The sequence below is a fragment of the Gordionus sp. m RMFG-2023 genome, chromosome 4, assembly GCF_954871325.1.
Source record: "Gordionus sp. m RMFG-2023 chromosome 4, tfGorSpeb1-WG-v2, whole genome shotgun sequence".
NCBI classification, from domain to species: domain Eukaryota; kingdom Metazoa; phylum Nematomorpha; class Gordioida; order Chordodea; family Parachordodidae; genus Gordionus; species Gordionus sp. m RMFG-2023.
Genome location: NC_088778.1, coordinates 23,927,437 through 23,946,987, shown reverse-complemented (window position 1 = coordinate 23,946,987; position 19,551 = coordinate 23,927,437). Strand labels below are relative to the sequence as shown.

The 19,551-nt window shown below is 27.1% G+C and overlaps 1 protein-coding gene across 1 annotated transcript in view; it reads left to right on the top strand.

Moving 5' to 3' along the window:
- Positions 1–19,551, top strand: part of LOC135929103 (uncharacterized) — a 48,854-nt gene that overhangs the window by 4,670 nt on the left and 24,633 nt on the right. Inside the window, exons 3-24 of the mRNA XM_065465611.1 lie at positions 225–388; positions 890–981; positions 1,145–1,301; positions 5,609–5,773; positions 6,185–6,318; positions 6,680–6,825; positions 7,075–7,271; positions 7,360–7,536; positions 7,802–7,986; positions 8,089–8,257; positions 8,871–9,109; positions 11,864–11,997; positions 12,296–12,567; positions 13,052–13,217; positions 13,591–13,699; positions 13,872–14,030; positions 14,553–14,732; positions 14,858–15,073; positions 15,258–15,388; positions 15,561–15,736; positions 16,538–16,722; positions 17,651–17,897. Coding sequence (XP_065321683.1) covers positions 225–388; positions 890–981; positions 1,145–1,301; positions 5,609–5,773; positions 6,185–6,318; positions 6,680–6,825; positions 7,075–7,271; positions 7,360–7,536; positions 7,802–7,986; positions 8,089–8,257; positions 8,871–9,109; positions 11,864–11,997; positions 12,296–12,567; positions 13,052–13,217; positions 13,591–13,699; positions 13,872–14,030; positions 14,553–14,732; positions 14,858–15,073; positions 15,258–15,388; positions 15,561–15,736; positions 16,538–16,722; positions 17,651–17,897 — 3,800 coding nt within the window. The remainder of the gene's footprint in view (positions 1–224; positions 389–889; positions 982–1,144; positions 1,302–5,608; positions 5,774–6,184; positions 6,319–6,679; positions 6,826–7,074; positions 7,272–7,359; positions 7,537–7,801; positions 7,987–8,088; positions 8,258–8,870; positions 9,110–11,863; positions 11,998–12,295; positions 12,568–13,051; positions 13,218–13,590; positions 13,700–13,871; positions 14,031–14,552; positions 14,733–14,857; positions 15,074–15,257; positions 15,389–15,560; positions 15,737–16,537; positions 16,723–17,650; positions 17,898–19,551) is intronic.

The window sequence follows — 19,551 nt, the reverse complement described above, 5'->3', positions numbered from 1 at the left end:
TTTATTAAGATTATTGAGGAAATTATTTCATATATAGGGTAGGTGCTCCATACTTCCTGGAATGCCGTGCCGGGAAAAATTAGTTTTCCAAATATGTATTAAAAGAAATGCCCGCTATATATAAATAGTGTTTTTTTTCAAAAACTTTTTAAAACATTGGTCTATAAATCATATATAATTTACAGGTTTAATTTAATATTGACTTTGCATTTTTTAATATACAGATAGCTACTTTAAACCGGGCATCATTTATAAGTATAGTTACGAGAGCGAGATTATAAATGAGTATATAGCACAGGCTCAATCGTATCCAGCCAGCATAAAAATCAAAACAAAATGCGCTATAACCATCGAGCAAGGGCCATCTAATTGCCTTATTCGATTTAAGGTACATTAAATTTCGCCGGTAGATTGGAATGATTTCTAAGATATTTTCAAAATTATTTAATTATCCGTAATAATTATATAAAACCAGGTATGTAAAACTATTTTATAAGTTAAACTAATAATAAACCGTGAACGTAAGAAGAACAATAACATATTTTGTTGCATTCATGTCTGCTTATGCTTAGGTTTCGGCTAAAGTAAAAATGTTGTTTTTGTTACCATTTTTATTTTCTCTTCATTTGTTGACCAGAAGTTTTCTTCCGATAACTGCTAATCCCAAATCTCGATTGCCCTTACCTTGAATAAAAGTAATATTGCTAAAGTTTTCCTTTGTTTTAAGTTATACTTGTGACAAATTTAATATAAATTAAATGATATCTCTAATATATCATATAGAGGTAAATCATTTTCAATGACCCTAAGCTTAGCTTTTGTTTAAGACATTTTATATTTTGATATTAAATATATATATTATCCTTTAAAAAAACATATTATTCTGAAGCTGAGTAGATGCCAATTTCAACAATTGACAAATGAATTTGACAAAGGCCCAGTGAACCAAACACTCATTGAAAATATTGGTGATCTTGAAAAGTATAAATATATTTTAAACTTATTGACATTTTTTTGTATAAAAGTATTACATTTCTTTTGAAAACTATATAAAATTCACTCTTAATTATATAATAGATCAATAAACAAACTATGTATATTCTCATGTTACATTAATAATATAAAAAAAATATATTCTACTTAGTTTCTATACGTTAATCAAAATCGTTAATGATTCAATAACCGATGTTTACTCACACCCGAAAGAGGATGCAAATATTGTTAATTTTAAAAAATCTATCATATCTGGTCTCTACCTTCCCAAAAATACGGACAATATAACGTCGCAATTATGGAATTTGGTATACTACATTATTACAAAAAAAAATATAATATAATATTCCAACTAAAACAAATTTATAAGAATTTAATACGGGTTTTAAGAAATAATAGTAAAATATAAGAGTATTATAATGCCCAATTTAAATGCTCGAAATCATTTTCCTACCATATCATTATTCATATAAATGGCATTTAATTGACTCATTTGCACGTGTCTACCAAAAGGGGGCCTTAGACTTTTCAGTTTCTAGGGACCAAAGTGTTTGTACTCAATTTTTTAAATGTTACAATAATATTTAACGAATATTTTTAAATTCTTTGTTATACCATATTTTTTTATAGCAAGTTATTTGTTACCAGGCGCGTACGCAGGAATTTGGTCTGGGGGAGACAATAAATTTTTTTAAGAAATATTATTGTTTTTTAAAAATATCAAGCATAAATTTATTAGGACTAATAACTATTTCTAATACACAATTTTAAATTAATGTGAATTATAAAAAAATTATATGTAAAGAATCACTTAAATGACCGAAAATAGAAATTTAAATGAATTTTTTGAGCCTTTACACAAAAAGTTTCTTAGGAATAATTGTATTTTGTATGTAATATATTTACAATGTAAAATCCAATCTTCGTTGGGATTGAACTAATTTTTCAATTATCTCATCCTTGCTTGTCGTCAAATGCCTATGAATATTCAAAAAATCCAAACCTTTCAATCTACTTTCACATGTTGTACTTCTTGGTATGTTTTTCAGAGACCTGCAGTAATTTTTTTAAATATACCCGGGCCGGGCCCGAAATTTTTTTAAAAAACACCCGGGCCGGACTTGAATATTTTTAAAAAAACACCCAGGCCGGGATGTATTTTTTAAAACAGCCTATATTAGAAATCGTTATTATTAGCTATAAAAATCAAAAATAAATATAATTTATTTTAAAAAAATCCGGGCCGGGCCTAAAAATTTTATTTAAAAAAAAAGCCGGGCAGTGCCCTGAAAATGGTACTTCTGCAGGCCTCTGTTAATCTTCTTAAAAAAGAGAGTGTTCTCTCATTAGTTTACTAATGGGAAGAGTTTATAAACCCATTTAATACATTGGGAATTTAATCTAAAATGTGTTTGAAATAATGCAGAGCATCCATAGCATTTTTTGGAACTATATCAACTATAGTTAATCTTATAAACATAGTTATTCAGCTAGTAAGGCATCATAAGATACTTTAACATCTTCATAATAATCTAACAAATATTTTTTTTTCTATCACCATCTGAAAAAGGTTGGGAAGGCTTTTGTGGAAGTAATATTTGCAGATTAGTAAGTGCTGCATGTGAATTAAAAATTTATTTATTTGGGTTATAAATGTATCTGTATTTAAGATATACTCTTCTACTGTTCCTATATTAATGTTTTAACGATGAGCTTGCCTTGCTACAAGTCGAGGGAGACAAATATTAAACACGCATAGCTCGGCTTTAGACTCAACAATAAAATATAAAATATGAAATTCTTCATCAACATTAGCCCTAATTTCCTTGAGTTCTGATAAAATGCTCTCTGCTATTCTCATCTTCTTAATCAAATCAATGTCATGTTTTTGAAAAGTAATATTTAAAATAGTTGTATAATTCAATAATACATTCTAATGAGAAATAAAATTTGAAATAAGCATTGAATCAAATTTTGCTTGCTTCTGAGTAAATATTTCTTTCAGGCCATTTTGATATTTCAGTAATAATTGGCTCTTCTAACTCTTACTAGCTTTTAGTGCTTGATGGAAGAGGCTCTATCTCATTGGACAAGGTTGCAATTTCTTTTTCCCTGTTGGACCAGAAGTTTCAGAAATAATTATTATTTGACTAGAAATTTGAAAATGGTAGATAAATATTACGCTACTAAAAATTTGAAAATAATAAGTAAATATTACGCCGGAAAATTTGAAATCGAAATTAATTGATAAAATAACTTATGAATGTGATAATATAATTGTAATAAAATTTATATTTAATATGAGATACGAATAAATATTAACAAATATAAATTAATATAAACAATAATATTTTTGAAAAATATATTTGGCATCTGCATTTTTTGGCTTGGGGGGGGGGGGATTTGTCCCCCTGCCCCCCCCCGCTGCGTACGCCAATGTTTGTTACGGCTTTAAAAATCTCATTCAAAACTTCTATAACTTTAAGGTGCTTTAAAATTTTTGCAAAACTTTTAAAAAATTTGCCCACGTTTTTTAATTCAAAATAAATTTATTTCGCGTTTTTTGATAAAGTTTTCGAAATAAATTTTTTGCTATTTTTGAACTAGCCTACGCAAATATTTTTAAAAAAAACTTGGTTCTAAAGAGTGATAAAATGAACTAAATATGTTTATAAGATATAGAGCATTTTTCATCTATAATAGGATCACAAATATTGTACAATTTTTTTTTAATGATATGGTTAAATTCATAAATGAGTGCCATTCAATTGTTTCTAACAACTAAAGTTTTATATGTTTTCTTGCAAAAAATGACCTTTATTATAAATGGTAGGTTAAATGCTATTCTAAACAAATATGAGTGTGATGAAATGTATTAAGCGATATAGTTTTTAGTAAAATCTTTAATAAAATTATAGGATTTCTGGTCATTTCATAGTTATAAATACTAAATTTTTAGCTTATAGACATAAGCAATGCACATAAACAATTATTGAATCTTGCACTCCATAAGGTGACCTTTTTTCACTAGTAATGTGGCCTTTCTCCACATTTGCATCGCAGGACTATGGCACACATGTCCCTTTAATTAAATTTTATTGCAATGTATTTTTATAAGAGTATTAATAAAAGATTTCGCATTCAGATCATCCATTTTCAGAAGAATGTTTTTGCTAAAGTATTCTTTTTAATGCACCCAATGCTAATATTAAATACTAACATTGATATCACGATTGTCATAAGACATACTGCGTCTAAATTAGATTCGTTAATATGTGAAGTTAAAATCAAAATATTTCCAAATGTAGCAATTTAGTTTTGGTAATAAATAATGAACACAGATGGTTCATAAAGTCATATTTTCAAAATTTTACAATAATCCCTCTTTTTTTAAAGTTAATACCAGAATTATGTGGCATAATAGATAGGAAAGACTATATTAATTAAGTGAAAGAATTTTAATTTAACCATTCCAGAAAAAAATATTACCTAGAAGTTTTTTATTTGTAAATTTTCAATAGGATATGGCTATCAGCATGATTATTTCTGATTGTTATATATCTTCAGTTTTTTTGTAGTAATTTAAATTATTGCCATGTTTATTTGATTATTAATTTATTATTGTTGTTCAATTAAATTGATTATTGGAGAAAAAAAATTATAAAATCGGATCAAGGGAAAGATTGGGTTCTAAAAAATTCTAAAAATTGTAAAATTTAGATATTTTATTTTTAAAGGGGCTCGAAATTTAGACAGGACATGAAGCCCCCAATAGCAGCACTACCCTAGTGAGGCCACAGCTTCCTAATATCTAGATTTGAATCTTAATATTAATAATTAATTATTATTATAATGCACATATTTGTTATTAACATTTTGGCAGTATAAATTAGTGATCTGCATCGGGCCTTTTTCAAGCCTGGCCCGACCCGAAATTTTTTTAAAAAAAGTTTTGCCGGCCCGGCCCGAACCCGAACCCGAACTTTTTTTTAAAAAAAATTTACCGACCTGGCCCAGCCCGAATTTATTTAAATATAGAAATTAATCTTTATTATAATTACTCAAAATAAAAGTCATATGTTATATGTCGTTTAGTTTCAATAAATAAAATCGAATATTTTTATTTTACATAAAAAATTCAATATAAAATTGATAAATTTAGAGATATATTTAAAAAAATTTCCAAGGTCCGACCCGACCCGGCTCGAATTTTTTTTAAAAATATTAGGCCCGGCACGAACCCGACTATTTTAAATAAAATTAGGCCCGAGTCCGGCCCGGGCCGGGTCTAACTTTGCAGATCTCTAGTATAAATACTTATTATACATTGCATTCATATTCATAATAAGATTTAATTAATAGAGCTAGTTAATTTATTATTTTGGGAAAAACTATATATACAGTTTTAAAATCGATCCATTAAATTCTTAATATAATTAAAAAAGTTTTGAGTAAATGATTTGAGCTTTTGGGATCTCTATTCAGGCAGATCTTTCTTTCTCCTTTTGTTTAGGACTAAAGAAGGTCATTGACATTCACTATTATACGTAATATGATTTATTAGAAATCCCTTAATTATAACACTTATAATGATTGCTAAAAATATTTTTTTAAGGATGACGTTAGAGGGAAATGTTTGACGAAATATGCTTCTAACAGATATTTCTCAAATGCCAATGACAGTGAAATTTTAAATATGATAAAATATCCCAAGACTTGCGAAAACAATCATTTTTTGGGAGCATTGGTGAAGTCACCATTGTCTTACTTGAAAATGGAAGTAATAATTTAAACATTTGTATTTTGTTTATAGATATTATTTTAAGAATTTGAATGTTAAAATCGTTTATCGCCTGCCTGCTTAATAAGATGGGAAAACAATTATTTTTTTCCCAAAATTGAAACGAATTAATATTAAATATAGGTTGATCATTGCTAGTTTTATAGATTTATCTTCGAAGGATAGGCTTGATATATTTGCACCATCTTTAGAAGATTTCACAATGAAACATCTCTCTACTAAATTTATGGCATGTTAATCATCATGGGTTCTTAAATAATTAAGCATAAGTCCAAAAATAACCTCCCTTCACTCATCCTGTTCTTATGAATAGTCAGTTTATGAAGAATTTCATCGCAAAATTTTGATATTTTAAACATTGTCTTTTAAAAAAAAATAACATAATCTTAGATGACTGTTAACATTTACGTCGATCAAACTGTACGTTGCAGATATGTGATATCGAAGCCTGATGCTGTCTTAAATAGAGTGAATTGTTCAGAAAATTACGTAGTGGCTATAGTCGGTAGTAATATGACTGTAAGGTTTACCCTTATTTTCAGATAATTAGCTCTGGATTATTCGAGCAGAGTTCTCTGTTATACTTACTTTATTTTTATAATATTTTGCTCGAATGGAAATATTTTAATGTCATCTATTTTATTGACGGTGCTATCAATTGTAAAATAAATAATTATCCCCCCCCCCACCCACTTATAAGAATTTCTGATTATTTATTTTAAAATATCTTCTCTCCATCCAATTGTGTATCTAAAAATGACAATATATCTTTGAAAAGGAACTTTATGTGTTTAAATGGGTACTATTTAGTTACCTTAGAATAGTTATATATATCGATAATATTATGCAAAATATTTTATTTTTTCATCACTTTTTGACAAACAGGACATATTTCAATTTGTTAGAGCAAAAGCCGGGAACGACCTCGGATTGGACGGCCAAATGGGATAATTTTATAAGATCAAACATATATTACCAAGCTACTGATATATATGTGCCACCTACCACTAATTCTAATCTCTCTCGCAAAGGCAATATTATTTATTATATTTCTTTTAGTTCGTTTTTACATTTATTTTTAGTATTCGTTGCTAATAATGGCGATTTAAAATAATTTGTCTTAAAATAGAGAGCGAGCCCAGCCAGAGCATTTAAAATTTTTTTAGGCCTGGCCAGGGAATGGAAAATTAAAATACGACCTGGCTCGGTCCGGCCCTGGCCTGCAGGTCTGTGCCAATTTTATTATTGCATTTTTATATATTAATTATATTATACTACAGCCGAAGAAATTATAAAAGATATAGTGGTTAAAACGGTTGTTGAAAGTGAATTAGACGACATAGGGGAGCTTTTCGATAGGTTATTATCAGATTTGCGAGGATCGGATTTAAAGGCTTTACAAGATTTGAGTCAAAAAATATTTTCTGACCAATTTTGTCAATTGACTTTGGGCTCGATTTGTTCTAAAAATGGGAAGGTATTTTAAAAAAAAATAATATTTTGGTTAAAATATTAATATGTCTAACAAAATTATTTATAAAATAATTCTATTACAAAATAAAAAGAATATAAAGAGCACTTATCTTGATGGTTTAACTCAATGTGCCACAAATAATTGCGTAGGTGAGTTAGTCAGGTTGGTCAAGAGTAAAGAGATCATGCAAAAGGAGCAAATCGATTTGATTGCCGAGAAAATAGGTCTGATCACAAGTCCGGATCTCATAACATTGGAATATATTATGGTAAGTATAATAAAATATTGCATTATATAACCTTTGTTAGTTATAAATAAATAAAGCCAGTGAATACCCGGACTGACCCTACATATATATTTTTTCTGCAGTCGCTTATGTCAGCGGCAGATTCATTAAGTTAAAGACCTATACAGTTTGTAGTTATTCCCTCTGACAAATCAATTAGATTTCTCTTATATAGTCGATTAATATTTATAATAATTATTTACTTTCTTTGTCCAACATTTATAATATTAAACAAAAATATATATAGGATTTAAGCAACAATATCATCAATAAAAATCTCTTATATGCGCTGGGCTCTTCGATGGATTACTATTATCTTTCTTATGAAAAGAAACAAAACCAGGCCACATTATCAGACGCTTTGAATAAAGCTTATACCATTTTGAGCAAATATATTGAGCAAGATTGTTCTTTAAACACTCCACTCTATGAGTTTCTTTTTAACATTATATTTATTAGTTAGCATAACAAAAATTTAATGATAGACATTTTATATAAAAATCAAATAAAACTGAATAATTTTATTTTCTTAAGTAACCTAATAACACAACAGGAGAAAGTATTACTCCAGCTATCAGCACTAAAGGGTATCTTGAATACTGGAGACGTTCTGAAAAAGGTGGATTCAGCATTGGTAGAAAAACTTAAAAGATGCGCTTTAAATGATAAAAACTCCTATCTTATCAAAATAGCGGCCGTTGAAGTAATATTTATATATTATTTTATAAAAGATTGATTCCCCAGTCCCATCTAATAAATTACAAAACAAAAGTCTATATTATATAATACCAAAAAATAAGTATATACAATATAAAGCGTTTTTGTTTTTCATGTATAATAAATATTAGTTAAGGGTGTTGTGTCAAAATAAGAATTTATTTTATATATAGAAATGTAAAGGATTTAAACTTATCAACAAAATCAAGCTAAATGGGCAATAGTTAGGCATAGGAGTGATAAATTTTTTTTTAAAAAAAAGACAGACATTACTATTACGCGAAATAAAAAAATTAGGATTTATTGTGAACATTTTAGGAGTAGTTTTAAGTACTGTTGAGACCAATGACATATAATATTCCTTAGATCATTGATTCATTTTTAATGTGTAATCAATATCAGGGGTGACATGCCATTTGGGTTTCCCATTATTTAGTTATAAAATTTTTTATATCGAAAACCAAAATGGCGTATACAAGTATGCTTAAAAATGCATTTTGATAAATTAATCGTCAGTCACGGTAAGTATTATATGTCATTGGTAAAAAAATATATAGAAATTGATACTCCATTGAAATTTTTATGTATTAAAATTAAAGACACTTCATCACGCCCCAAATTCGGAATCATTAACTCAAACGGTAAAAACAATATTGCAAAACACTAGCCTACCAAACGCCATGAGATGGGCAGCTTTTTTGCAATTAGTATCCAGCCCTGAAACGGCTGGAATTGCTATGAAAGTCTGGTATTCAGAAGAGGAAGGCAGTCAGTTGAATACATTGATCTCATCCTACATCAAAATAATATTGGGCGTGAAGGAACCATTTTACGAAGAGTTTGTCATAATAATTTATTTTAATATTTTTAAAATTTGATTTATATAAATTAAAATTTTATAAATTTTATCTTCCTCAGTCTCTGACCTAGAAATAGAAGAATGTTCTAAATCGGTAATCAACTCATATTTGTCCAAAATCTTTTTAATAATAATTTAGAATCATTTTTATCCCGATCGGTTAAAAAAAATATTTTCTATTAGTCTTTAAACTATTTTAAGTATTAAATATCATTAGGTAAAAATGAGCCTTTTATATTGTTATAATATTTTTTATTTTTTTAAAGATATTCTTATATTTAAAACAAGTTTAAAGTAAAGGGGATATTAAAAAAAACAATTCACAATTATAAAAATATACCGATTATATATAAAATTTAAAAAAAAACACAATTAAATTAGGGAATAAAAAGGGTAAGTGCTATATGGAACCACGAAAAGTTATTCAATTACTTTGATATATATCCACCGTAAGGCTCTGTCTTAGGTAGGCTTAATTTGGATACTTAATTACTTTTTAGTAAAGGCTATAAAGTATTTGAACAAGGACACCCTAATTTGGTTTGTTTTAAGTACGAACAAGTTCGTCATTTTTTAAATAAGTATACTTAAAAGCCATAAAAGGTAATTTTTTTTCTATGTGTTTAATTGTTTAAAACATTTGTTTTAGATCTAAAAGGGAGAAAATTGAATAGTAAAATAACATAATTATAGAATGATGTATTCTGATTAGTAATATTAAATATATACAGTATATAATATATATTTTTGTAAAAAATTTAATTTCTATGTACAAATAGACCTAATTTTGTTTATTTTAACATAAAAGTGTATACATTACCACATCCTGATATCATCATAATAGCATAATAAGTAGATTAACAACTAACCTCATTTGACTCATAAAATATACAAATTAAAAATATTTTATCTTAATAGTTCAGTTAGTCCAGTACTCTTAATGTCTGACTAGCAATTCATGCAAGGTGAAATTTTTTCACGATTTTTTTTAAAAAATGAATTTGATATAAAATTTTATAATATGGAAATGTACAATTTTTTAAAATTTGAATAGTGTTGTTAATGCTAGTTAGATTTACTGGAGATGTAATTTTGCTAATAAATCACTATTATTTAGTTATTTTCGAATTTGATAAAATGCGCAGGCACTATAATGAGTGGCATATTTTCAAATATAAACCGAATTAACTAGTTACTTTTTAAGTTACTTTTCAAGTTTATTAAATATAATTTTTTTATAACTTAAAATAGAGGAAATAATTTTAATGGAAATGTTACAGTTAATATATGCTCCAGCACCCTTTGATGATTCAAAAAAGATTTCAAATAGACGAAATATGTTAGAATCGCCATGATAAAGAGTGAAATTCATTTAAAAAATTTTTAAATGATAACACAATTCTAAAAATATATGAGGATAATTATTTCAGACGGGCCATTACTCTACGGTATTGCATGTCATGTTAATATAATTTAAACTGATATGTACAATCGTTATTTAGAAAATTAAATTAGCGGCATGCTTTAAATATTATTTTTTTCTTACTTAGTTTTAATTTCTTTTTTACTTTTTTGGATATTTAGCCGAAGCCTACTAAATAGCTGACTATTAAGTATTAAGCCGATTTATAACACTGCCTAATAGCTAATTTTATACCAAATAATGTGATAAATTTAAAGAATTCCTCACCCAAATCACCAAGAATATTGGTGACAAGTGGGATAAAAATCAAGTTCGATGATTTTTATTTTCAATATTTCCGCTTAATAAATTGCTGAGGTAATTCTGTTAAATCGTGCCGTAAAATCGATATATTTGTAATTCCAAGCAATTGGAAATCCATAAGACAAAGATATTAAACTGGAACCATGGTCTTCCTTTGTTGCTTGAGCATGAATAATTGGGCTCTAAGGTATTGGGATTACTGGCCCATTCAAGAGCTTTTTGCATCAAGTTATTCATGTTTGTAGTAGTGAAAGACGCCTCAAAATATCTGCAATGTAAAGAATGGTGTTGGAATCACATGGTAAGGAACAATTAATGCATTTGGAAGTAAGCGATATATATCACGCCCGAGACGAAGCGAAGCAACAATATGAGGTTCTTCATTAGTGAGAAGAAGATCGAAATTTGGGCTTGGAACAGCAGACAGCCATCCGTAGCCCAATTTGGAATTTAGAATGGGGCATTGTTTAATGGTGAGACACAGGGGAATATCCAAGCTTTTCTGGAGGGGGAATGTGGGTCAAATATTGCCAGGTTGACAATTGCTCACTCAAGTCTAAATATCGTTCTAGGTCGAAATTCTTAATATTGAGGAATAAAGGCAGCAGGAGAAATGAGGGATGGGTAACAGAAACCAATTCAACCCTATTTAAATGGAAGGGAAACCTGGAGCCACGATAAAAATATATTGATATAATATTGATTTAAGATTTATTATTTTGACTGGCTATGTCCAAAATATCAAAAAATTAAATTCATAAACTTTCGAAACTTTAATAAAAATAAATAAGCTATTTCAAATATAAAAATAAAAATATGTGTCCCAAACTTATTTCTAGAAAATTTTATTATTTCCAACAATTAAGCATATGATTTCATTAAAATTTTAAAATTTACGAAAGTTTAAAAACTTTCTGAATTATTTTTAAAATAGTTTGGACACAGCCTTAAAAAAATAAAGTTCACTTGATATACATTATATTACATTTATTTATATCTATAAAAAGTTTTAAACTGTCATTGCAAATGCATTTGGCAGATCTTCCTGAAATCCCGGACATGTCATCGAAACATTATTTGACCCACTCACAAGCTTACTTGAAAAGCATTCCATTTCACTCCCCCTTTATAGGACCATTATGTTAGTAAAAATAGATCATTTTAAAATATATTATTTTTGAATGTTATTTAGCGAGTGGTAGATTGCTTATATTATAAATTATCATATATTTAAATACTTTGTTTTATTTTATCCGTCAAAATATAAAATGAATCATTTTACTAGAAGTCAAATTATAAGTTTATAAAAATTATAACCTAGCCATATAACTACATTTTAGCAGATAAAATCTTTGTAATATAACTTAGATGTCTATTTTTCTTTCCTCATAAATAGCATTACATAATAATTTATATTTTTTTTAATGCGTTATATTAAGCTATGCATCTATTCACTCATGTGATATTCGAAAAGGAAAGTTACGCGCCTCAATACATAATAACCTATTTTATATTGCAATACGATGCCAAATTTTATCCTATTTTTGAGGTAGGGGTAGCCGGTGCCGGGCCCATTTTGGAAAAGGCATTGCTTGCTTTATCGGGAAAAAATAAGCCTGAAGAAGATTATAGTTTCAACATATTTGATTTGTACTCGGCCTTCAGCAAACCGGTGGATGCTCTACGAAGTTATATAGCTAAAAACTTTCCGGTAATGTCTTACTCAATTTTTATATAATAAAATTTTTTCATTATTTTTTTAGTGTTTTATAAAAAAATTTTAAAACCTTCAAACTTAATTAGTGATAGTATAGTTAGGCTGTGTCCTAATTAATTTTGATACTTATTGTCAGCTTTTGAACTGGGATACTCTATTTTGGTTTGTTTAAATGGTGGCAGGGATTTTTCGTATTTTATCTTCGTTTATTGTTTTTTTTGTCCTGTTCGTTTTTTATAATATTTTATTATTTTTTTTTTTTTAAGTTATTTAGTCGGAGCAGCCAGCTAAATAGCCGACAGTTTAGTAACAAGTTAGAACCGACACTATTTTATCACTTTTAAATTTAAATCAATTTACTTTAAGTTTCAAATAAATTTAAAAATAAAGTATAAAATTAATCTAAAAATATCTTTTATTTTTACTATTAAAAAAAAGCAATTCATTTATATATATTTTTGAAATTTTTTTCCCAAAGGATTTGCCAAATTTATCAACAGAACATTTAGAAAGTATATTTACTTCTTCCATGTCTGATCCCACGATTAAGAATAGCTTAAATAAAATTCACACGGATTTCAGGAGAATAATCGAAAAAGATGACAACGAAAAAAACCCAGCTATTATGTTCTTCAAAGTTCTAGGTTTAGAATTATTATAATTGTGTATATGTAAATTCGCTCATTTAATAAGTTGTTTTAGCTTTACTTCTGTTAAATGTAGTTATGAGTTAAGATAGGATTCTATTTTGATGAAGAAATACATTTTAAAATCGAATTAGACTGGTTATCAAACATAAGTGGCAAGATTTAAAAAAAAATACAAAATCGAATCAAGCAAAAATTTTTGAAATAAATTACAATTACTATATCACTACAGGCCGGTCTAATAATACAAAGGTCCCCGATAACTTCTCTAAAATAAAATATATGCTATAATATATATACTTGAAATATTTTGATCTTTTTTTTGTTGAATTTCTAAAATAATTTTTCATAAAATAACAACTAATCAAAGGCAAAGAGTTTGATCACGTGGATTTGTTAAAAGGCATGAAATGTTTACTCGATAACAAAAAAGTAGAACCATTTTCCAAATTTATCGAAACCGACATTAACGTGCTAAGGTATAAAAAAAGAATTTTAAATGTTATATTTAATAAAATTATAAAAGATTTTTAAAAAAAAATCATAAAAATGAGAGATAATTTATTCAATATTCAGAAAATTTAGAGTTCACAACAAATATAAATAAAAAAACGGAATTAAACAGTTTATTACTATTTTTATTTTGAAAAGATTGATTAAACACATTGAATTAAATACCGCTTTACCTACCTATTCCGGTTTCACCCATCATTTGTCAGTGAATAGCGCGATGACTGTTTTTATCAACAAATTTAAATCGGGTCAGCTGGACCAAATTACCGATCCAATAAAATTAGCCCTCCATCGAAGGTCGGTAATATTTTTAATATTAAGATAATTTAATAAATTTACAAAATAAATGGCGAGAGATATATTATTTTGTATATAACATTTTTTAAATAAGGGAAAATATAATTAATAATTAGTGGCTAAAATGATATGATATTTATAATACTTAACATAACATACACCAGGCACGTAACCAGTGGGGAAAAATTCCCACTTATAAACCAATAAATATTTCTCCCCACAAACACCTCCTCCCCCCTCTTCACCTCACCCCCAAAAATATATATAATATATCATTATAGGGAAGAATTTTTAAAAAAAATTAGCTAAGTTAATAACTTTTTAAAATAAGGATGTTAATAAAAAAGAAAAACCCAAATTTTATAAAAATCAAATATAGTCAAAGGTCTACAATAGGAACTTGAAGATCTTAAATAAATATATGGAGAAAAATTTCATCTAATAGTGCTCCCCCCCCACCCCTTTGCAAAATCCTGGAAACGTCTAAGACATACACGTATAATTTTTAATAATGTATATTAGCTTAACCCTCTCAATCGACGCGCAATCTACTGTAATAGGTCCGAAAACAGCATTAGGCTTACAAAGATTTCTGAAATTTAGTTCTGATGTCAACTTAGCTCCGGAGATATATAGCAAGAATGGAAATTTTTCCATCAAAATAAGCGCACCTTCAAAACCCATTTCTTTAATAAAATACAAGTAATATTTATAAAAAAAAATATAGGCCCATGAAATAAAATTTTTGTCATAAATTGATTTAGGTTGATACTTTTCATAATAAATTTATTATATACATAATTTATATTTTATTTTTCTAAAAAAAGGAAAAAATTATACCTCATAAAACAAGGTCAGGTCATAAATGGACCTGTACACCCTTACACCGATAAGAATTGTCTTTCCATGTCAAATTTTCTAAGTTTTAACTACTGCATAAGGGAAGAATTCAATCAAATGGAGTATGCCTATAATAGTAAATACAATTCTTTAAGCGGTAATCCACTCGAATTTGAAGTTAGCTTTGAACCTTTGGATGAAAAGTAATAAAAAAAACAACAAGTGGTTTATAATTAATACTAGAACTTTAAATACTTTTGAGATTTATAATTCGTAATTTGAAAACGATCTTTATAAACATAAAACGGATTATTCACTAAATGGATTTACAGATATCTCTTTTCTTTATATATTAAACCTATGTTTTTGCCCCTCCATTATATATAGGCAACATTTTTTGCGCTTAAGCGGTGAAACAATCTTTACCGGAAATAACAACGCAAAGGATCAAAATAACTTGTCAAATCGTTTGAATAAGAATTATTTACTCGAAAGTAAATTCGAGTACAGTGTAGATGGTAATCTTTATAACTATTTATTAATATAGAAAAGAAAAAAATTTCTGACTCTAGGAAACAAATTAGTTTTATTTTCAAAATAATTATATTATTGCTATACTACATTTTAACCAGCTGATATAAGTATACAAATCTATTTATTTAAATATAAAATTCATTTAACCTAATATAGATTTCCCGAAATTATCCTATAAATTTTCGAATAACCAATCAACGAAGTTTCTTAAATTAACCGTGTACAATGAAAACACCTTTGATTTAAATATAATTTGCTCGAATGACGGGAACAACACAAAGGGAACTGGAGAATTGACAATTAACGAGGCAATCATAAAAATAAACTATGAGGTAAATAAATAATATTATTATGATACCGTAGTAAAAATGACGTCAAAATAGTGAGGTAGTCAAAATAATTTTATTGATAAATATAAATAGTAATTTTTAGATATTTTTTTATATATTTCTATTTGACTGCATCGGCTGCCAAAGTTATCTCAACTAGTGTTACTAAACAAAATATTGCCCAAACCTTGAGATATCATTAATAGATGTGCAAACGTTTGTGCCATCTATGACTAAAGGCTTGCTAATATTTTTCTAAATAAAATATCGGTTAAAATCGAGCGTTTAACAACACTGATCTCAACCATAAAATTTGAACTTCTTCCTTAGATATATAATTTGACAGAAAAGAATATTGATAATATTAATTGTATAAGGCTTATTAGTAATAGGGAGATTATTCTATCGTTAATTAATACCATGCTTGTTTTTAAAATTTAGAAATATTATAAAAATAAAGATTAGTTTTTTTACGAGTTTTAGTGATAAAATTTAAAAAAATGTGTTTCTCAATACATAATTGTAATTAATTTGAAGGCGACGAAAGGACTTGAATTGATTTTTTAAAGTTTAAACCAAAGCGAAATAATTAAATTTACGAATCGGACATAACGTTTAACCGAACCGATATTCGTTTTGGTTTAAGAAAAAATAAATTATATTCCTATTTTGGATATCAAAAAGGTCTTATATAATTAATATAAATATAAACAAGTTACAAAGTTTTTAAAATTCAAAAAATTTCCTTTTTACTACAATATTTATTTTTAGTTAATTTTTTTATTTTTTATAAAAATACAAAAGTCATATGAACGAGAAAATAGTCTAGAAGCGCTAAACGGAAGTAAGGTGGCTCTGGTAAGGAGACCTATAAAGTTTCAAAACAAATTGTTAAATATTTCTCATGATGGTGCCTGGGTGGGATTCTTGTTAAAAAATTTACAGACCTCCGATAGCAGAAACGATAGCTTAACTCTTCTACTGCATTGGTATTATACATATATTCTTAAGTTTTAATATTTTTAGAAGTTTCAAACTCCATAAATCGCCTAAATTTTGTTTTCCATTAAACTATATTACTTATGAGACCCTTCTACCCCAGATTAATATTTTATTTTTTATATAATAAAATATAGCGTTTCTTTCTTATTAATGTTATAAATCAGATTGCATGATATTTATTTTTTTTAAATTGTTCGCCTGAATATATGAATTAGAAACCTTATGATCTTATCTAAAGATGTCTACCAAATGTATTTCGATGTATGGAGATTTTGAAACATAATGTATAATATTATTAGAATGATAAAAAATATTTTAATTTTTAAAATTCTCACGATGGCGTCTTAAATATCTTCTAAAAATGTTCCTTTCCCAATAAAATACTTTATAACTACAGAACATACTTTTACCCCTCTATATCGGACATATAAGCGTTTCATGTTAATTTTCAAATCAATCACTTGTATAGATTATCATTAAAAGGTTCATTCAATTTCTTCAATTAAGATATAACCATCTTAATGAACTAGTATATATCATATTACAAGTTTTTCTTATATTATTATTGAGCTTTCTTGATAAGAACCATATATAAAATATTACTGTTATACGAATATATTTCAATTACTAATATTCTCTTTAGCACATATATATACCGTTGGTTCTATCCTTTATTCGTATTAATTAGCTATTTTGTTTTGGCAAAATTTCTAGGACAATTTGGGGTTAGGAAAATCAGTTCGTGTATTATTTATTATATGCATTGAAGTCCTATTTTAAATGTTTATTTTATAATTATTCATTTTAAATTTATATTGGGGGGGGGGGGGGCTAATTTGGATGCTATATGGAAGCCGATTTGTATTTTTTGATTAATCAAACTAACAACAAACATTTAAAAATTATTTTTCATAGCCCCTCTCTCTGGTGGTGCAGATCAATACATAACGAAAATGCCAGTTCAGATGACATTGAGAAATACGTATTTTCACATTCCGTATTTTTCAAACAAGATTTAGACATCACAATGGTTGAAAGAGATTTCAAATTTGAATCAGAATTAAATTACAATTCGACTATAAAGTTTAAGAGTTCTTTTAGTAAAGGTCTCTATGATCTGCAAAGTTATGGAAGCCTTAATGCAGGATCCGAGGAACAAAAGGTTAGAAATTTATTTCTAACACATTAAATTTTACATCTCACATATCACATTATTAAATAATTTTAGGCAAGTGCCTAAAAGAAGGCTATTAGAATTGAAAGTTACGAAAAACCAGGGCATGTTGAATGCAGGGAAACCTTAGTCCATCACAATTATAATTAGCTAGTAATTTATAAGACTGGAAATTAACCTAATACTTATAATTACGTCATGCATGTTTGGCTAAAAAAATTGAAAATTTAACCCTAATATAATTAATTAGGTTGCATATGATTAGTTAAAAAAAATTTGAAAAGTGTTTTGTATTTCAATTTTTACAAAGGATGTGTTTTAGAATACCAAAGGTAGCAAAAAATAATTTCATTGTGGTTTAGATTTATAAATAAAGCGTTTAAAATATTAATAAATAAATTTAAAAGTTTATACCCTATTTTTCAATCTGACAATTAATCTATAATATAATATACTTTTAAATTAATATTTAATTTTTCTTTACAAAAATTTTTAAAATCTCCAAATTCAGTTTACTTAATTATTGCATGTTAAATCTTCTATTATATCAATATCAAAAAGATAATTTGTTTTATATTTAGTCCTCTTTATAAAATAAAAATCTATATTAACTTTTTCAAATAGAGTATATTTCTATGATTCAGAAGATGTCTTATATTAATCTAATATTATTGAATTTATTCAGGTTTGAAAGAAAAGTATCCAAACTAGCCCTGGTCTTCCCTTGCCCTCTACTGCAACAAAAAACGACCCTTCAATTTGTTTAACATATAATTTTAAAATTTAAAAAACATGTCTTGTCCTGGTTTAACATATTTTTGACACTTATTGCTGTTTAACCTAGGTTAAACAGGACAGTTTATTTTGGTTTGTTCCAAATGTTTGGTGCGTTATCTTTCTTATTTTTTTCTCATTTTTTGAATATTTAAAAATTTTGGGTTTTTGATTTTTTTTCTTTTCCTTTGTAGGCTATTTAGTAATAGGTCAAATCAGGATATGGCCTGAAAGATTTAATAATTTTTAAATTATAGTAAAATCCTTTATTTATATTTTAAAAAAAACTTAAAATCATATATTTTCCTATCAGAATTATTATGAATTAAAAAGTGGGGCTGTTTTAACAAAATCTACAACCACTAAATACATTTAAAAACTTTTATAAGTTCTAAAATAACAAAGTCACCGATTTGTTTGAATGATTCGTTTTTTAACTGAAAAATGAGTGAATTGACTCTTGTTAAGTTTTTGATGCTAATTTATGTCACATCATTTGAATTTTTACCTGTAAATTTGTCTTTGCATAAATACGATGCATTCTCATCGCTCTCTTCATAATTATACAGATATTTCTTATTTTATTATAGTCTATACTTTGTAAAGACTATTCCATCATCTACATTAAATAAGGGCCTTTTTTGAGGATTTTGATGAATTTAGGACCCTATTCTTGAAATACGTATTCCTACACGGAAAATAACATATAGTCTACTATAAAGCCAATTATCGGTAGATAATTTAGACATGGCCATCAATAAAATCAATTCTCTCCCCATACACTTTCCAATCATGTAATCTTAGATAATTACACTTCAGACAATTTTATTCAACTTAATCTTACTTTCTCAAAACGAGATTATTACCG